This window comes from Helianthus annuus, chromosome 3 (genome assembly GCF_002127325.2).
Source record: "Helianthus annuus cultivar XRQ/B chromosome 3, HanXRQr2.0-SUNRISE, whole genome shotgun sequence".
Taxonomy (NCBI): domain Eukaryota; kingdom Viridiplantae; phylum Streptophyta; class Magnoliopsida; order Asterales; family Asteraceae; genus Helianthus; species Helianthus annuus.
The window spans coordinates 116,588,156-116,608,001 of NC_035435.2; the positions used below are offsets into that span (position 1 = coordinate 116,588,156).

Here is a 19,846-nt window from a genome sequence, read left to right on the forward strand (position 1 = left end):
AGCCCAGCCGATCGGACACACCAGCCGATCGACCGGGCCAGTCGATCGGCTAGCACATGGCGTCCCACTTTTCCAAACTTTTGAAGTATAGTATTGACGAAGTAATGTTCGATCGAATAGGTCACACGACTGGTGAACATTACTGTTCGGATCATGAGATACTATGCTTCAACACTTAATCATTTTCATAACTCGTTCGTAGTAGAGAATGCCAGCCGATCGAACAGGCTGTTCGATCGAGTGACATTCAGTTGGGGACTAACCATGAAGCTCCTAGCCGATTGAGTGAGCTAGCCGATCGATTGAGCTAGCCGATCGAACGAATCGTTCGATCGATCGACTTGAAAGGTAGGAACACTTCAGTGTTCTCAAATACTGCAACAAAAACTTCAAAAGTTCAAATCCTCTAACACAAACACATCAGAGGAAGAAACAATCCACTCGAATGGTCCAGCCGATCGAGCCTACCGGCCCATCGAACGGGACTGTCCAATCGGATATACCAGCCAATCGGACGGGCCAGTCGATCGAACCTGCCGTTCGATCGACCAGCCCATTCGATCCATCCATACTTGTTTACTTTTCCGCGTTACTTATCGTTATGCTATCGAACTATTCAGGCTAATCTTACTCTCAGCGCTCCCTTCAATCCACAATCAACCACTGTGAGTATACTCGATCCCTTTTTGCTTTTAGCACTTTTGGGTGTTACATACGTTACCTATTAAATCACAATCAAACACAAACTATTTGAACGCTAACCGAATGCATGTGCTATTTGACTAAATGAATGCTGTTTATTATGTTTACACGTGGAGTGCTATCTACCTGCCTTAGCAACATAGTACTATAGTTTGGACTCAGCACCCGTTCACGGGGGTTGTTAAGGACAATTACTTGCATGGATTACGGTGGTAATCATGTATTGCGAACCGTCTCGGACGGTCAACCCGCAGTCGTTGGTATCGATGGTCCCATGTCGATAATTAACATGCACCGTTTTCCTCTGTGTACGTGCCTGGTTATGCGTAAACTATTCGAACTCTATATGCTATTATCAAACTTGTGTGCTCACCTTTACATTTTATGTATTGACTTTATTTTAACGTATTTGACAGGTTCTTAAGTTGCTAGGATGCTTAGGCGCATGGTGATGAAATCGAGGCTAGGGAGTCTAGAAACAATAAACATTTGTCTATAATAATTAAATCTGAGTTGTTGGAATGGAATTATTTGCCTAGTTGCTTCTATAATAATTAAATCTGGTATGGGACGTGTCATGTAAACTGAATTTATATTATAGTTGTTGTGGAAACTTCTGGACAATCTGTTTCGCTCAGTGTCGCGCCCCGATGATTCCGCCATCGGTTGGGGTGTGACAGGAGGAGACTGTGGATACGGAGGAGACGGTGGATACGGAGGAGACGGTGGATACGGAGGAGACAGTGGATATGGTGGATACGGACGGAGGAGACGGTGGTCATCAGTAATTCATTTCCCCGGGCACTCCTTACGTTCATCAAAACAATCCGGACGTTGGAGGATATGGTGGATATGGTGGTGAGGCACCTCCCATCCTGGACAGTCCGTACTTAAAAAAGCAGGTATCAATTACTATTTTATTATTATTATTATTATTATTATTATTATTATTATTGTTGTTGTTGTTGTTGTTGTTGTTGTTGTTGTTGTTGTTGTCGATGTTACAGGTTTTCAACTTTTTAGATGAACTAAAGAAACGGATACAAGAAATAGCAAACGCGGATGGTTTCGTTATTATCACCCGTCGATCCAAGAAAAGCGGGGGAAGAACCGAGAGGGTATGGCTTGAATGTGATCGTGGTGGTGAGCACCAGACTACAGCAACACTTAGAAAAGCCGGAAGCAAAAAAACCGGTTGCCCGTTTTACCTGCTGGCTGTGCGAAACCACCCGTATGAAACCTGGGAGATAAAAGACGGAAAAATTAAACATAACCACGAACTTTGTGAGGACCTGTCGGCCCACGCGTTTGTGCGAAGGTTTACTCCAAGCGAAATGAAACTGATCGAGCAGCTGATAGCTCAAAACATGGAGCCGCAAAAAATATTTCAAACGATAAGGAAGCATGACCCCGACATGTTTCATGTTCAGAAAGACGTTCAAAATGTTGTGGCGAAGATTAGAGCCGAACAAAGACACGAATTGACTCCCATGCAGTCACTAGAAAACATGCTGATAAACAACGACTTTATTTACGAGACACGGGTGGAACCCGGAACAGAGATCGTAACAGAGATCTTTCTTCATCGGTACTCGAGAGACATGTGGCGTGCATTCCCCCATGTCATGTTGATCGATGCGACGTACAAGACAAACTTATACAATATGCGATTTATCCAGACTGTTGGTATGACGCCTACCAACAAATCATTGCCGTTGTTAGTAAAGAACGGGGTGATAACTTTGTGTGGGTGCTTGAGAGGGTGAAGTCAATGTTGGATGAATGTATGGAGCCACGTGTGATTTTAACGGATAGAGACCTTGTTAGTGCACTACATCTGTTGATTACGTCTAGGTGTCTAGGATCAGGTCTTATATCGGATTGTATAGCATAGGGCACGTATTACGAGAAAACAGGAGTTTGTATAGGATTTATGTGCTAGGTTCGCTCATAGGGACATTAGGGTTTGGTTCGCTTATTTGGCATGTATGGTCCGCTTATGTGGACTTGCCTGGTCCGCTCTTATGGTCATGTGACACATAAGCGGACCCAACTGCCTATATATAGATGTAGTTATGAGGGGTTCAGAAAAACAGTTGTCGAATTCCACGCCGAAGCTCTGCCGGTGTGAAGATTGAGCTGTAAAACGTTTCAAATCAATAAAACAAACAGTTAGAAGGAAGAACAAGCTATATCTACTTGCATTTCTTATTATTCCGCATCTGAAACGCAAGAGACAACCTCTGAACGACTCTTTTGGGTCAGCAAACGATCCTACAAGTGGTATCAGAGCTTGGGAGGAGGTTTTCTGCAGATCATAGCCGGATTTCATCATTTCTTCTCACTTCTACACCTTCTTTCCTCATTTTCGGGAGATTTTACGGTCGGAATTCGCTCAAATTTTCACAGTTTGTGCGCATCTGCATAATGACAAACCCTGGAAAGTTTCGTCTCAAAATTCGAAGTTTTAGTGGGTCAAATCGTGTTCATCATGTGGTTCGCTCGTACTGACGTCATCATGTTCCGCTCTTAGGTCACTGTCTGGTTCGCTCATTCGTACAGATTTTCAGCTGGTTCGCTCAAAAATTGGTTCTGGTCCGCTCCAAAGTCATAGTCTGGTTCGCTTTTCTGAACAAATCTTTGCTGGTCCGCTCGAACGAACAGAGTACGGTCCGCTCGAATGGACATTGATTGAGTTCGCTTATTTGTCCAGATAGCCTTGTTCGCTTATTCAGTCACCCGGTCCGCTTATTTGGTTCGCTCATTTGATTTTGATCTGGTTCGCTCAAAAGGCTTTGTCCGGTCCGCTTATTAGATCTTATCTGGTCCGCTTATCTGGCTGGTTCGCTCCAAGTGATTTGGTTGGATCGCTTATTTTACTAGATTCGCTTATCAGTCATTTGTCTTGAAATTTGTGTCATTTGATTATGGATACCGAATTTTACAACGCGTTTGCAACATCTTCGTCACCAGCTGCGATTGCTCAAGCCATGAATCTAGAAAACGAGACGGGAACTACCCAGAAACCCCCGAAATTGATGAGCATTGAGGAATATTATGGTTGGAAGGATCGGTTTGAAAACTGGGTTCAGGCAAATCATCTCAGATCGTGGGAGTGCATATTGAAGAAGTATACTTTGCCTAGAACAGATTTTCAAGTTGTTAAAGAGATATCTGAGTTTACCGATCAAGAACGTGCAATGTATAGAGCCGAGAAAATGATGATTAGTTTGTTGCAGCAGGCGATAAAGGAAGATATATTCATCTTGTTACAGCACGACAAAACTGCTAAGTCAATTTGGGATGCATTAAAGGTCAAGTTCGAGGGAAGCGAAAACATGATCAAAAGCAAGAAAGCGTTACTAAAGAAAGAGTTCGATTTGTTTAGCAGTTTGCCGGGAGAGGCTACTAAGAAGTTAATCGAGAGATACTGTCACTTGGTGCGATCATTGTCGATGTTGGGAGTTGAGAAAGGTCGTGAAGAGTGGGTGGATAAATTGGCTGACGCGTTACCTCAGAAAGAGTGGGGAACGTATTTGATGATTTTAAAGAATACTGGTGTGTATGACGGGCTGACTATTTCACAGTTCATTGAGAAAATTGAGAGTCAGGATCTTGAACAGCAAAAGATCGCGAGGATTAATAGTCCGAGTGGTCAACAGGATGTGAAGATGTACTACAGGGGTAGTGGTCCAGTCACTGAGTCTGAAAGAAGTCCGAAGATTCAAACCGCTTTCAGTGCTGGAGATTCATCAGACAAAGCTGATCAGGATTCAAACAATAGTAGCAGCGGGTTTTCATCGTTTCCGAGTGTGAATCCGAAAGAGACTAACACGAGTTTTCAGTCTCAGAGTACAAAAACCGGAAACGGATACGTGATTCAATGCAACATAGCTCTCAACCTTCCAGAAGGTCAAAGCTTCTCTGAAGACACTGCTAAAGATCACATGGCACTTCTGGGTTCAGTTCTGTTACCATATGAAGGGCTTGTTGCTGGTCGGATCGGAAATCCTATGCTCACCAAAGAGGATTACGATCAGATAGACGCCGAAGAAATGGAACTCATGGATATTAAATGGTGTCTTGCTAGTGTTCTTCGACGAGCTGAGAAGTTCAAAACCATTACCGGGAGAAATGACTTTCTTGATGCACATGTCTCTACTTTAAGTTTTGATAAATCTAAAGTTACTTGTTTTCGATGCAGGGAGAAAGGCCATTTCAAGCGGGAGTGCAAGGGAAGAGAAGCTAGTGGAGCACAGAATCCATTCGGGAAAGATGATTACTATCGCAAAGCTATCTATCAGCAAGTTGGTCAATCCCAAGAACCACAGACAGCTCACGGAAGAAAGATTGAAGATCCCAAAAGAGCATGTGATGTGTGTAAAATGCAACATATAAATCACATCAATTAAGGCATAAAACTAACCCTTTTTAAGTACTAATGTTGGAAAAAGAGTGTTTTTGTCTTCCTTTTGTATTTTCAGGATGAAATGAGCTCAAATTCACAAAAGAAGCAAAAAGACAACTAATTCTAGCATAAATACAAGAAAAGGAATAAAAGTAGACTGCCCGGACCCTGAACGACATCCTCCAAAGCAAAGAAGAGAAAACAGAAGCCTGAACACGCCCCGTGCTCAGCCAGCACGGGGACGTGCCCAAGAAGCAGCATAAAAGACAAACTTGTAGAAGCTTCCATTGGCCACCACGGGGCCGTGTCCAGTGAGCACGGGGGCGTGGTGAAAGTACAGCAGGCGCATTAATTGTAATTGCGAATTACAATTAATGAGGAGAGAGAGTGTCAGACGGGCACGGGGGCGTGTCCAGCGGACACGGGGCCATGCCCAGCCTTCTGTTCAGCCTATAAATAGGAGTGCTTGGCTTCATTCCATCTCATCCCTTGGCACACCACCTCTCTCACACTTCATCCACCACCCACCACCACCATAACACCATCATCCACCACCATGTTTGTCACACCCTGTCTTTTGCGGAAGCGTATGATGTGTGACTAGCTTGTTATCATTGCATTCGATCATAATAAACAACTACATGATTTAAAACGATGTTCATCCATTCGGAAAATTTTGAGGATCACAAACACTTGTCATTTAAGTTTTAAAACACAACCTTCATCTAGGTTACAATTCAACAAAAGTGGATGACATCTAAACTTGTAGTCTACTTCTAGTTACAACACTTGCGCCCAAGATCCATCCTGTCACCTGAAATACATGTAATTTTGGAAAACATCAACATAAAGTTGAGCGAGTTCATGCGTTTTGCATACCGAGTATGAAAACATGGTATGTATCTTGTATAAATAAAGTATTCTTGCAAAAATCAAGTTTTCTTGTGTACACCACGTACTAATTGAATGTTTGTACAAAGACATTTCGGCATGTGAGGACATATGGAGCAATTGTGTTGGCTCCTTTAAGGCATGTGAGGACTTATGGAGCATTAGTGTTGGCTCCTTTAACTATGTCGATTACCCTCGACTGTGTCGATTAACCTCGACTGTGTCAATTTCCCTTGACTGTGTCGATTACCCTCGACTGTGTCGATTTACCTCGACTGTGTCGATTTACCTCGACTGGGACACCGAAGCACTCAAGAGGTCACATAAGGACCATGAGTGGGGCTCGGCCGTACCCGTTAGATCTAACCCTCGTCCCTAATTACTGAATGTTTTTAATGGCTTGGTACAAGTTTTCACCAAGACTTTATGGCATTTTTAGTATTAAGTCTATGCTCACATGATCTAGTAATTTCTAGGCATTTCTTAAAGCACATCATACTTGGTTCTCGTTCTCACCAAGTGTGCTTCTCGTATTTTTGTATTCTCGATTCGTATTGCACTCGGTACTCGTTCTCACCAAGAGTGCTTCTTGTATTTTTACTACTTGTAAAAAAAAATTATAATATTTGTAACATGTATTTCACCCCCGAGAGTTATAAAACCAAAAACAGTTAAAGAAAAGGGGGAGCATGAACTCACAACTTTGCGTTCCTGCGTTGTAAACTTCACCGGAGTTGCTTATCTAGCGTCGTGACCTAAACGCGTTTTATTAACGTTAGTCACTAGACTTGTATCGCACAAGTGCAAGTCACTATCTTTTGTATTTGTGTTCTTGTGTTAAAAATATTTATATTTTTAACTATTTGTCTTATATCATTTTCTCAAAAATAAATATACGTATCTTGTATTTTGCACCCGAATTATGTATTTTGTCCAAGTAATATATTTTCATAAATATATCCTCTTGTATGTGTCTAAGCATGTTGTATGTGTATTTTCATGTTTATACTCCTCATGAGTATTTAGTGTATCTTTACGTCTCAATACGCTAGCACGTATAACACATACTATATACACTTAGCAGAAAAGTTGGTGATGAAATAATATATATTTTTCTCTCAAAAATATACATATTTATATCCACTTTTATTTTTGAAGAAATCCTCATTTCTTATCACCAAAAATTAGGGAAACCTTGATAATACCTTTAAATACATTTTTAGGGAATAAGTTCTTCAAAAACTTATATTTTTCTAAGTGTCAAAATTTATAAAAATTTTGACAGAGTTTCCCCTAAAAATGGAGGTTTCCCATGTTTTCAAAACATGTGTTTATTTTCTTTTAAATCGTCAACAATCATCAACAACAATTATCAACAATAATCATCAACAACAATTATCAACAATAATCATCAACAACAATTATCAACAATAATCATCAACAACAATCACTAATTTTCCCCATTTCATGAACTTGCATATTTACAAAAATGTGTAGTAATTTACTAGCACATTTAGTAAGTCTTGTTATCTTTAAAAATAAGTTTAATTTCTTAAAAAAAAAACTTTATTTTTAAAGAATATGAAGTTCCACAACTTCTAGTCGGTTTTTACGAAAATTATTTCTTTGTTAAAACTTTTGTTACACTAGTGTTCGCACACTTGTTTGATCACAAAAAATCACTTTTGTTTGTGTAAGATCCGGATTAGAACATGTGATTTCTTTTGACGCTTGGTCTTTTAAAAATACCACTTGTGGACACATAGATCGGCTAGTTTTAGACACCATTTCATAAGTAAAAATACTTTTACACAAGTTCATGTTTCTTGTGTGGTAGAGTTTCACCTTTTAACCCTTGCACCATTTCAAACAAGCTTATGTCAAGATCCATGATCTTAACCAAACAGGGTTAAATGATGATCCGAGCTACCACAACGTAGATCAGGCCAAAATAATCACAAATTTCAATTACTACAACATTTACACAACTAGTGAGCTTTTAACCATCATTTTTCATGTTTTTAGTAGACTTTAATGCACCATTTTGTAAGATTTCGAGTTTTAATCATTACACATCACATTAACCACTTCAAAATAGCTCAAGAATGTGTTTTAAGCAACATACCACTAGCTCGAGGCTAGGGAAGTATCTAGACGCGAATGTGGTGGATAAAAGCTAGAGAAAGAGGTCCTTCGAGCTCCGAGTGCACCAAGCCTTCTTATGCGTGACACTTGACACTTGTATGATGTTGGAATGTGAAGAACAAAATCGAAAAATATGATGGATGATCAAGGGGTGTTCGGCCGAAAGTTTTTGAGGGAGAGGAGAGAGTAGTTTTGTGGTGTTGGGTGGTGAATTGTCTAGTGTGCCATCTCAAGGTATTTATAGACATTCCATATGGCATATTCCTAGCATATTCCTGGCATATTCCTGGAATATTCCTAGCATATTCCTGGTATATTCCTGGAATATTCCTAGCATATTCCTGGCATATTCCTGGCATATTCCTGGCATATTCCTGGAATATTCCTAGCATATTCCTAGCATATTCTTTGGAATATTCCTAGCATATTCCTAGCATATTCCTGGAATATTCTTAGCATATTGCTAGCATATTCCTGGAATATTCTTAGCATATTCCTAGCATATTCCTGGAATATTCCTAGGTTTTCTGCGTTGTCTGCGTTTTGCAGTGTAAGCACTGTGTCGCGTAGGAACACACGGTACGTGCTTAAACTTGAAAAATAACGTTTTTAAGCGTTTTAATTTATTTTTCAACACGAACCTGATTAAAATAAAATTTTAATCATAACAGAATATTTGTGGGATTAAATATTATCCGGGCGGCCATCAACGTTCGTTTCGCAGTTTTGTCGCAATTAGTTCTGCTCTTAAAGTGTGTTTCGGGTGCTTTTTAGTGCTTATTTTTGCTTTCATATAGCATATATATTAAACCCTTGTATGTACTCTTGGGTTTTAATGTATTCTTGTTATTGGACCTACACCTAAGCTCCAATTTTATTGTCTGATTGCTTTCTGCAGTTCCGTTGACACAGTGTGTCTTACCGGTGAGTTTACTAATATTTTTGACGCAACGCTCTCGTTTTTGCATAAAGCAATATTTTGTAGTATAAAACGTACATGAATTCACTTGTATGGAATTCAGAAACTTATTTCTCTTGTAAACTAGATCATGTATGTTCATTAAGGCACAGATCACTGTTCATTTAGTGTACGGAATGTACGGAAAAGTGACGGTTGTCATAGTCTCCCCCCGTTAAAAGAATTTCGTCCCGAAATTCAAGCGATGCCATCGGTCGCAGGGGAGTTGTGAAACCAATATGGTCACTTATATTTGAAACACGTCTTTGTGTTCTCATGTCATGTATTTTATCATGCTCAAGTAAATCAATCATGTCTTTTCTGCATTTTGTGGACTCTTGGTCCGAAACCTCAACAGGTTGTATAGTATATCATTGACGTGAATCTTATTTGTGGGAACTCTGACTGTTCCTTGCGTCAGACTCCTCTAAAGACTAGACACATGAATGTGTCGCGATCACTACTGATCTTTTTCTGGAAGCTTCATCTTGTGAACAATGGTTCTGATCCCTACACCAGGGATTCAATCTTTTCGTTTTCCAATTCACACTACGCCCTTTCTAGGCGCGACTCTCAATTTAGTCGTGCTTCTTGTCTCAAATTCTTACGATTTCTGCCTCTCATCGGCGTAATCTTTCTGTGTTCTGCGGGCTGTCTTGATATAATCGCATATATGAACGACCTTGCCTCTAGATTTTTCCTGGACCATCTCGGCCAGTTGATCCATTATTCCCGGTCTCCGTTCAACACAACGGGAATTGACTCATTACGTTCCATCTAAAGCTTTACACAAAGCGGTTTAGATGGCGGCGTGATAAATACTGTGTAGGAAGACTCTACTAAGGGTAAGTGAGTGTTCCAACTTTTTATCAAAGTTTATCACACAAGCACGCATCTTGTTCATACAGTCTGCATCGTTCAACAGCTCAGTTCATATTCGAGTTCTTACGATCATCGGTGTGCTGCAATCCCTTGCGATCAGTAAAGATCGTGCAACGTTTTCTTTCAGGTAATAACGCCCAGTTTGCTGCGCGCAATGACTGTACCTATCTCAAGGGTTCTTCTCATGATTCCTTAATCAATGTGCCACGTATGTAATGTCGTGGTCTTGTTGCATCGGCGTACAATCGAGACTTTGTCGAGAGGCGTCACATAATTGCAACTCTAGCTCCTTAGCTCTTGGTTGCAGGGTTGGCATGAATCTCGTTCTTATCCATCATGGATCTGAAAGTTCTCACTTCGCGAATTCGAAATCCGTTTTTCGTCATCATAGCGCTTAACTGTTCTTTCTCTAAGAGTTGCAAGGTAAATTGCAGTTGTTGCTCACGACCTTCCTTGATCATTGGCCATATGAGAATGTAGTCAATAAGTATATGGCTTATCTAGGTATGGCTTACACGTTCGATTTCATGAGGTCCATGAATATTGTCGATGCATGTGTTAGGCCAAATGGTACGACAAGGAACTCGTAACTTCCAAAGCGAGTCCTAAAGGTCGTTTCAGGGACACTTCCTTCTGGTATACACAGTCATGGACATCCTGTCCTCAAGTTGATCCTTGGGTGGCAACTAGGATCTTATGATTTTGTCTGTTTTTGTTGCCAGTCGTTGGCAAAGGATTCTGATTCTCAATTCTCAGGAATTTACGCAAAATGGAACTGCCAACTTTCTCCTCATATCCCTAACTAAAGGCGTCATGTCCTTAACTTCCTCTGTCTGGTAGCTCTTGCAGTTACGTCCGGAGCTCATGCTTTACGGACGAAGTTAGTCGGTAAGACATTATTCGACACTGGTGCTGCTCTTGGCACGTGGTTTATCCTAAACTTCTCTTGACGCTGCGAAGGGGCATTTCTGGCAAGTCTTTTGAAAAGGCTACTAGAACTTCTTCCATCGCGGGGATGTTCCCAGGTTCTGCAGTCTACTCAGAGGCATTTCTATGCCTCTTCGACCAATGAAGGATGTCGTAGATCTGCCGCCTTATGGGGTCTAGCATCCTTGCGCCTATTACAGTAAAGTTGGGTTTCATCATTCGCACGAGGGATGCGTCTGATTTTCTCGTATTGACGACTTCAGCTGCATACTTGGATTTCCGATCTATGGCCTCACGAGTCAATGGTAACATAAGGTTACGGCCCTCTGAGTGCCTAATCACGATCCTTAATCGCTTCGACTGTTTAAGCTATCCTTCTATATGCCCATTTCTAGAGAATACGGGACGTCTATCTTACTTGAGACTAGGCCAAGAAGTTTCTTAAGTTCTAAGCATGCAAGGTTAAGGTTGATGCCAGTATTAGAAATAGATGCATAAGGGTGGTTAATAGGGAACGTACCCGTAACCGCATCTGGATCCTAGCGTGGTTCACGAGTTTCGATCGTGAAAACCCTTCCTTGCTTGTTTCTTCTTTGGGCAATCTTTCCTAAAGTGCCCTGCTTCACCACATTTGTAGCAACCGGGTATTCTCTTATTTCTTCCATCTGGGTCCTTCGCCCAACAGGCGTCCCTGTTGTGCCCTTCTTTTCCACACTTTCCACACCTAGGCTTCAGACATCGACCTTTATGGTGAAAAGTGCATTCTCTGCACCTCGGCTTAGTCCCCGAGTAAACATTACCACCTGCCCTATTAATGGCTCCATCAGTGCTCCTGCCATGTGGCGAATTCACTTTCTTTCTTTTGTTTGCTTTAGAGCTTCCATAGTTGAGTTGGGTGCTCATCTTTAGGTTTGAGGACTTCCTCTTCTTGTTGCTTGACGACTCCACATGAGTCTCTTTCTTGTTGTCCTCAGATTCCGAAAATTTTCCCGCACGTAGAGCCTCTTCAGTAAGGGTGACACTCATATCGATAGCCTCTGCGATGGTTGAGGGTTTTGAGGTAGTAACCATGCCCCTAATCTGGGGTGCAAGTCCCCAAATGAATCGTTCTATCCTCTTGAATTCCGGTTTGACTAGGTAGGGGACGACCCTAGACAAGTCGTGAAATCGCTGGACGTATTCAGGAATCTTCGGTCCGTCCATTTTCAAATTCCAGAACTCCACCTCAAGCTTCTGGATTTCAGTCCTAGAACAGTATTTCTTTTCCATCATTTCCTTGAGCTCGTCCCAGCTCAGTGCATAAGCAGCATCTGCACCAAGGGTCTGAACCTGAAGGTTCCACCATGAGAGTGCGCCATCCAGAAATAACCCTGAGATATAGGTAACGCTTTGTTGGGGTGAACAGTTACTCATTCTTAGAACTGAGTCCGTCTTTTCTGTCCAACGAACAAATGCAACGGCACCTCCTGTGCCATCAAAATTCAAAGGCTTGCAGTCCAGGAACTGTTTATAGGTGCAGCCAGTTGGAGGGTTATTCTTAGTCGTGCCATTGATGTGCTTAGAGCGGAGGGCTTCATGTCGTGCAATTGCCTGCGAGATGCATTCTTGCAGCTCGGCTTCTGTTCTTGGTAGCGTACTGGTGTTTGTGTCTCGCCTGGGCGGCATTCCCTTCTGCCAAAACGGTATGAAGTAGGTTAGGCAACATTCCAGGTGTCTATGAGGTACATAGCACCATAAGCCATTATGTAATCACCCAATTTCACATGTATACATAAATACTCAATGTATGAGCGGGAAACAGTTACTGAGCCTTCACTTAGGCTTGCCAACTTGGCTTAAAACGAACTTGAGGTTACATTGCCTCGGTCATTTAGGTTTCAGTTATTTCCCGCTACATTGGTTTTCTTAGGTTTTTTGGCTTTACTGGGGCGTACATTTTCCCTTAGAGGGGGTTGCTCGTGTATGGGTGATAGAGAGTGCAAAGTCGCTGAATCTCTTGAATGTTTCTCATCTTCACTTGCTTAAATGTCGTTTTCCTCAAACGTCTCGTACGCAGGTAGAAATGTCAGTCACGAAGTAGGCTGAGACAGGCTTCCTACTTTCTTACGTGCTAAAGCACTGATCTATGTGATGTTCTACCAGATGAAGGTGAGGACACCTATACATTGAATTTGGTGTGGTATTCATTAGCTCGACCCGTAGAGTCCACCAGGATTTCTGTGCACTACAAGTCGTTATTACGTGGGCCCCCGTAATAATAAATTGTCTTGCACAGTTACCCCAATTTTCTCTCGTCCAAGCAGATGATTGATCTAGGAGGGGACACTACTGTCCTTACACTCCTTGCCATGGAAAGGACCATTGCGGAGGTCCATGCGCTAACATTCGTTACTGTTATGCGCGTATAGGCACGATGATTAGATGGAATAGGAATGGAGAGAATTCCTAGTAGTTGGAGGGGCACCTTCGTGATGAATACTTCATCTTCCTTTTCTAGTCAAGTATGTTGTCAATTTTGCTTCACATAATCCGGAGGGATCTCGTCCCGTTGATTAAGAGTTCGTTCAAGGTCGCCGCCTCTGCCTCGTCATCACCACCGTAGTTTGGCATCTTCACGTTCTAGAGGGAAGAGCAGCCATCTCCTACGGAAGTAAGCTCAGAGTCTTGTCTGGTAATCACTCCCAGCCACGAGCTTTGCAAAGGACGCGAGGTCGATAGCTTCATCGTGCGAGTCACGTACCGTAATAGGAGTCGGAGTCAAAAGAATTTTATTCACGTCAATAATCATTCCGTACACTTATTCGTATGCATGAATACAAATAACAAATATGCTACTTAGCATAATCAAGTAACTTAATGCATTATACCACGTATAACTCTCGTTTGGGGGGGGGTCATTTTGTCAAGTCTAACTTTTGTAGACTATGCCTTGGTTGGCACCTTACTCTATGGGTATTCCTCACTAATGTCCTTGCCTTGTCTTTTCTTTGAAAAGTGTCTCACTCGTGGATCTTGGCGCTTTCGTGAATGCAATGAAAACCATTTTGTAAAATGTTTTTGTGAAAGCACTTTAGTGATTGTAGTCTAGACTCGAGAAGGATCCCTAGTTCACTACAATCGAAGCTCTGATACCAAACTGTCACACCCTGTCTTTTGCGGAAGCGTATGATGTGTGACTAGCTTGTTATCATTGCATTCGATCATAATAAACAACTACATGATTTAAAACGTTGTTCATCCATTCGGAAAATTTTGAGGATCACAAACACTTGTCATTTAAGTTTTAAAACACAACCTTCATCTAGGTTACAATTCAACAAAAGTGGATGACATCTAAACTTGTAGTCTACTTCTAGTTACAACACTTGCGCCCAAGATCCATCCTGTCACCTGAAATACATGTAATTTTGGAAAACATCAACATAAAGTTGAGCGAGTTCATGCGTTTTGCATACCGAGTATGAAAACATGGTATGTATCTTGTATAAATAAAGTATTCTTGCAAAAATCAAGTTTTCTTGTGTACACCACGTACTAATTGAATGTTTGTACAAAGACATTTCGGCATGTGAGGACATATGGAGCATTAGTGTTGGCTCCTTTAAGGCATGTGAGGACTTATGGAGCATTAGTGTTGGCTCCTTTAACTATGTCGATTACCCTCGACTGTGTCGATTAACCTCGACTGTGTCAATTTCCCTTGACTGTGTCGATTACCCTCGACTGTGTCGATTTACCTCGACTGTGTTGATTTACCTCGACTGTGTCGATTTACCTCGACTGGGACACCGAAGCACTCAAGAGGTCACATAAGGACCATGAGTGGGGCTCGGCCGTACCCGTTAGATCTAACCCTCGTCCCTAATTACTGAATGTTTTTAATGGCTTGGTACTAGTTTTCACCAAGACTTTATGGCATTTTTAGTATTAAGTCTATGCTCACATGATCTAGTAATTTCTAGGCATTTCTTAAAGCACATCATACTTGGTTCTCGTTCTCACCAAGTGTGCTTCTCGTATTTTTGTATTCTCGATTCGTATTGCACTCGGTACTCGTTCTCACCAAGAGTGCTTCTTGTATTTTTACTACTTGTAAAAAAAATTATAATATTTGTAACATGTATTTCACCCCCGAGAGTTATAAAACCAAAAACAGTTAAAGAAAAGGGGGAGCATGAACTCACAACTTTGCGTTCCTGCATCGTAAACTTCACCGGAGTTGCTTATCTAGCGTCGTGACCTAAACGCATTTTATTAACGTTAGTCACTAGACTTGTATCACTAGACTTTTCATAAATATATCCTCTTGTATGTGTCTAAGCATGTTGTATGTGTATTTTCATGTTTATACTCCTCATGAGTATTTAGTGTATCTTTACGTCTCAATACGCTAGCACGTATAACACATACTATATACACTTAGCACAAAAGTTGGTGATAAAATAATATATATTTTTCTCTCAAAAATATACATATTTATATCCACTTTTATTTTTGAAGAAATCCTCATTTCTTATCACCAAAAATTAGGGAAACCTTGGTAATACCTTTAAATACATTTTTAGGGAATAAGTTCTTCAAAAACTTATATTTTTCTAAGTGTCAAAATTTATAAAAATTTTGACAGAGTTTCTCCTAAAAATGGAGGTTTCCCATGTTTTCAAAACATGTGTTTATTTTCTTTTAAATCGTCAACAATCATCAACAACAATTATCAACAATAATCATCAACAACAATTATCAACAATAATCATCAACAACAATTATCAACAATAATCATCAACAACAATCACTAATTTTCCCCATTTCATGAACTTGCATATTTACAAAAATGTGTAGTAATTTACTAGCACATTTAGTAAGTCTTGTTATCTTTAAAAATAAGTTTAATTTCTTAAAAAAAAACTTTATTTTTAAAGAATATGAAGTTCCACAACTTCTAGTCGGTTTTTACGAAAATTATTTCTTTGTTAAAACTTTTGTTACACTAGTGTTCGCACACTTGTTTGATCACAAAAAATCACTTTTGTTTGTGTAAGATCCGGATTAGAACATGTGATTTCTTTTGACGCTTGGTCTTTTAAAAATACCACTTGTGGACACATAGATCGGCTAGTTTTAGACACTATTTCATAAGTAAAAATACTTTTACACAAGTTCATGTTTCTTGTGTGGTAGAGTTTCACCTTTTAACCCTTGCACCATTTCAAACAAGCTTATGTCAAGATCCATGATCTTTACCAAACAGGGTTAAATGATGATCCGAGCTACCACAACGTAGATCGGGCCTAAATAATCACAAATTTCAATTACTACAACATTTACACAACTAGTGAGCTTTTAACCATCATTTTTCATGTTTTTAGTAGACTTTAATGCACCATTTTGTAAGATTTCGAGTTTTAATCATTACACATCACATTAACCACTTCAAAATAGCTCAAGAATGTGTTTTAAGCAACATACCACTAGCTCGAGGCTAGGGAAGTATCTAGACGCGAATGTGGTGGATAAAAGCTAGAGAAAGAGGTCCTTCGAGCTCCGAGTGCACCAAGCCTTCTTATGCGTGACACTTGACACTTGTATGATGTTGGAATGTGAAGAACAAAATCGAAAAATATGATGGATGATCAAGGGGTGTTCGGCCGAAAGTTTTTGAGGGAGAGGAGAGAGTAGTTTTGTGGTGTTGGGTGGTGAATTGTCTAGTGTGCCATCTCAAGGTATTTATAGACATTCCATATGGCATATTCCTAGCATATTCCTGGCATATTCCTGGAATATTCCTAGCATATTCCTGGTATATTCCTGGAATATTCCTAGCATATTCCTGGCATATTCCTGGCATATTCCTGGCATATTCCTAGCATATTCCTAGCATATTCTTTGGAATATTCCTAGCATATTCCTAGCATATTCCTGGAATATTCTTAGCATATTGCTAGCATATTCCTGGAATATTCTTAGCATATTCCTAGCATATTCCTGGAATATTCCTAGGTTTTCTGCGTTGTCTGCGTTTTGCAGTGTAAGCACTGTGTCGGGTAGGAACACACGGTACGTGCTTAAACTTGAAAAATAACGTTTTTAAGCGTTTTAATTTATTTTTCAACACGAACCTGATTAAAATAAAATTTTAATCATAACAGAATATTTGTGGGATTAAATATTATCCGGGCGGCCATCAACGTTCGTTTCGCAGTTTTGTCGCAATTAGTTCTGCTCTTAAAGTGTGTTTCGGGTGCTTTTTAGTGCTTATTTTTGCTTTCATATAGCATATATATTAAACCCTTGTATGTACTCTTGGGTTTTAATGTATTCTTGTTATTGGACCTACACCTAGGCTCCAATTTTATTGTCTGACTGCTTTCTGCAGTTCCGTTGACACAGTGTGTCTTACCGGTGAGTTTACTAATATTTTTGACGCAACGCTCTCGTTTTTGCATAAAGCAATATTTTGTAGTATAAAACGTACATGAATTCACTTGTATGGAATTCAGAAACTTATTTCTCTTGTAAACTAGATCATGTATGTTCATTAAGGCACAGATCACTGTTCATTTAGTGTACGGAATGTACGGAAAAGTGACGGTTGTCATAATGTTTGATCGTAAGAGTTCTTGACAATCAAGGCCATGTTTGCCTAAGTCTCTTACATCACTTGGTGAAGACAAGTGTTTAGTATAATACTTTTTATTTTTAATCTTTTTCACTTTTTATTTGGTTTTGTATTAATGACTTTAATAACTAGTTGCTTATGTTGAAGGTGATCTTTCCTTATCGTTTGTCCGTGGTGTCTTGGCATTATTTTACTTTCTATATAAAATAAAAGATTTTCACCATTCATATCTCCACGGTCTATATGGAGGTATGTTGGCTACCTGGTCGGGGGTTAAGGGAACGGTTCGGTAAGGGTCTTGCCCTTGTTCAGCGTTTAGAGGTCCTGCTTGGGACCTGGGTCAAATTTAGTAGGATCTCCTTCAATGCCCATAGGTATTGGATGGCGGGGATCCAAACTCTTTGACCCCCTCATAAGTTAACTACTATTAATACTATAACCCGGTTATTTAGGACTGTATCCCTACTGACTCAGACTACTTAGCCGAGGGTAACGTCACCGCCGAAAGCGGGGCCTACCATATTTTGCATTAATAACTTAATTTATTATCTTCCAATAATCCAACCCTTTAGGATTGTATCCTTGCTGACTCAAACTACTGGGTTGAGGGTAACGTCGCCTTCAAAAGAGGGGCCTACTACAATAACTAAGATAATCTCTTAAACAAGTGCAAAAGTGCAAAAATAATCAAAGCTTATACTAATACATGTGTCGGATCCAAGTGATTCATCTTGTCTATCTGTATTTATTTTATTTTATTTTTCAGCATTTAGTTAGTTTTTATTTTCTTAGTTTAAAAACATTTTTCTCACTTTTTGATTTGATTAGACGTTGAGGATAAACCGGTATTAAAAGCTCTTGTGTCCTTGGACGACCTCGGTATCTTACCAACACTATACTACGTCCACGATGGGTGCACTTGCCCATATGTGTGTTTAGTGTTAGTGAATATCGTGTTTTATAAATTTAAAACTTGGCTAAAGGTGTAAAAAGGGCTTAAATATATATTTAAATTATATTACACTTCACACGCATCAAGTTTTTGGCGCCGTTGCCGGGGACACAAGGATTTTAAGAAAGTTAGGAATCAACGGCCTAATCATATTTTTATTCTTTTTTTAATTTTTAGGATTTTTCTTAGTTTTTTCAGCTTCTGCATAGCTCAGCACGGGCCGTGCCTGGTCGGACACGGGCCGTGCCCAGCATCGTTACTGGCAGTTTTTAGTTTTCCAAGTTACAGAAGGCTGACCACGGGGCCGTGTCGGTGCAACACGGGGCCGTGTCCATCTTCCAGTAACTGGGGTCTGGAAAATATTAACTGTAACTCCGACCACGGGCCGTGTTCGCTGAACACGGGGCCGTGGTGAACCTTCTGACCAACATTCTTTTCTGTTTTTATTGCAGGACTTGGAACCCGACGCCAATCTTACATAGTGTATGAGCTCCAGTTCTAATAAGGACATAAAGGAACCTTTAGAAGAACCCGAACGCTTTCTCAGAAAAAGATTAAAAGCTAAAAACCAAGAGAAGGTTTCGGGTGATCCACCTCCAATGGCGGACCAACGTACCCTTATGGATTATCTAAGACCCACCGTAGGTAATCTAGGCGCCGCAATCAATGCTCCGAATGTCGAAGCTAATAACTTCGAACTCCAGCCGCATTTGATACAAATGCTCCAAAACTCCGCAACCTTCCATGGGCTTGCGGACGAGGATCCCCATCTACATATCACAAATTTCTTAGAAATATGTGATACCTTTCGGATCAACGGAGCATCAAATGACGCCATCCGCCTCCGTATGTTTCCTTTCTCACTAAAAGACCGAGCGAAAGCTTGGCTCAACGCCCTCCCAGCTGGATCGGTAAACACCTGGGATGAACTAGCCCAAAAATTTCTATATAAGTATTTCCCTCCCGCCAAAACTGCTAAATTAATGACTGAAATTAATACATATTCACAAGAGAACGGGGAATCCTTATATGAAACTTGGGAAAGGTTCAAGGAGTTATTACGCAAGTGTCCACATCATGGCCTTGCGATATGGCAACAACTATCCACTTTCTATAATGGATTGTTGCCACACACAAGGCAGACACTTGATTCTAGCTCCGGGGGACTTTTAGGTAATCGACGCCCACACGAAATATATAATCAAATTGAGGAAATTGCTCACACCAATTTTCAATGGCACACCCCCCGGGGGAATAAATCTATTGCCCCGGGCGCCCATAAGGTCGATGAAAGCACTTCTTTACAAGCCCAAATCGAGGCCCTTTCTTCAAAAATAAAAAAATTGGAAATGACAAAAACAGTCT

At 40.5% G+C, this 19,846-nt stretch overlaps 1 protein-coding gene and 1 non-coding gene across 2 annotated transcripts; one reads left to right on the plus strand and one right to left on the minus strand.

Moving 5' to 3' along the window:
- The first annotated feature begins 1,700 nt into the window (after positions 1–1,700).
- LOC118490474 lies at positions 1,701–2,468 on the plus strand. Its single transcript, XM_035988133.1, has one exon. The coding sequence runs from the start codon at positions 1,701–1,703 to the stop codon at positions 2,466–2,468; it is 768 nt and encodes a 255-aa protein (XP_035844026.1).
- Positions 2,469–19,458: 16,990 nt separating this feature from the next.
- On the minus strand, positions 19,459–19,565 carry LOC118490826. Its single transcript, XR_004890051.1, has one exon. It is a non-coding gene; the product is annotated as a small nucleolar RNA R71 (small nucleolar RNA).
- Between the last annotated feature and the right edge of the window lie 281 nt (positions 19,566–19,846).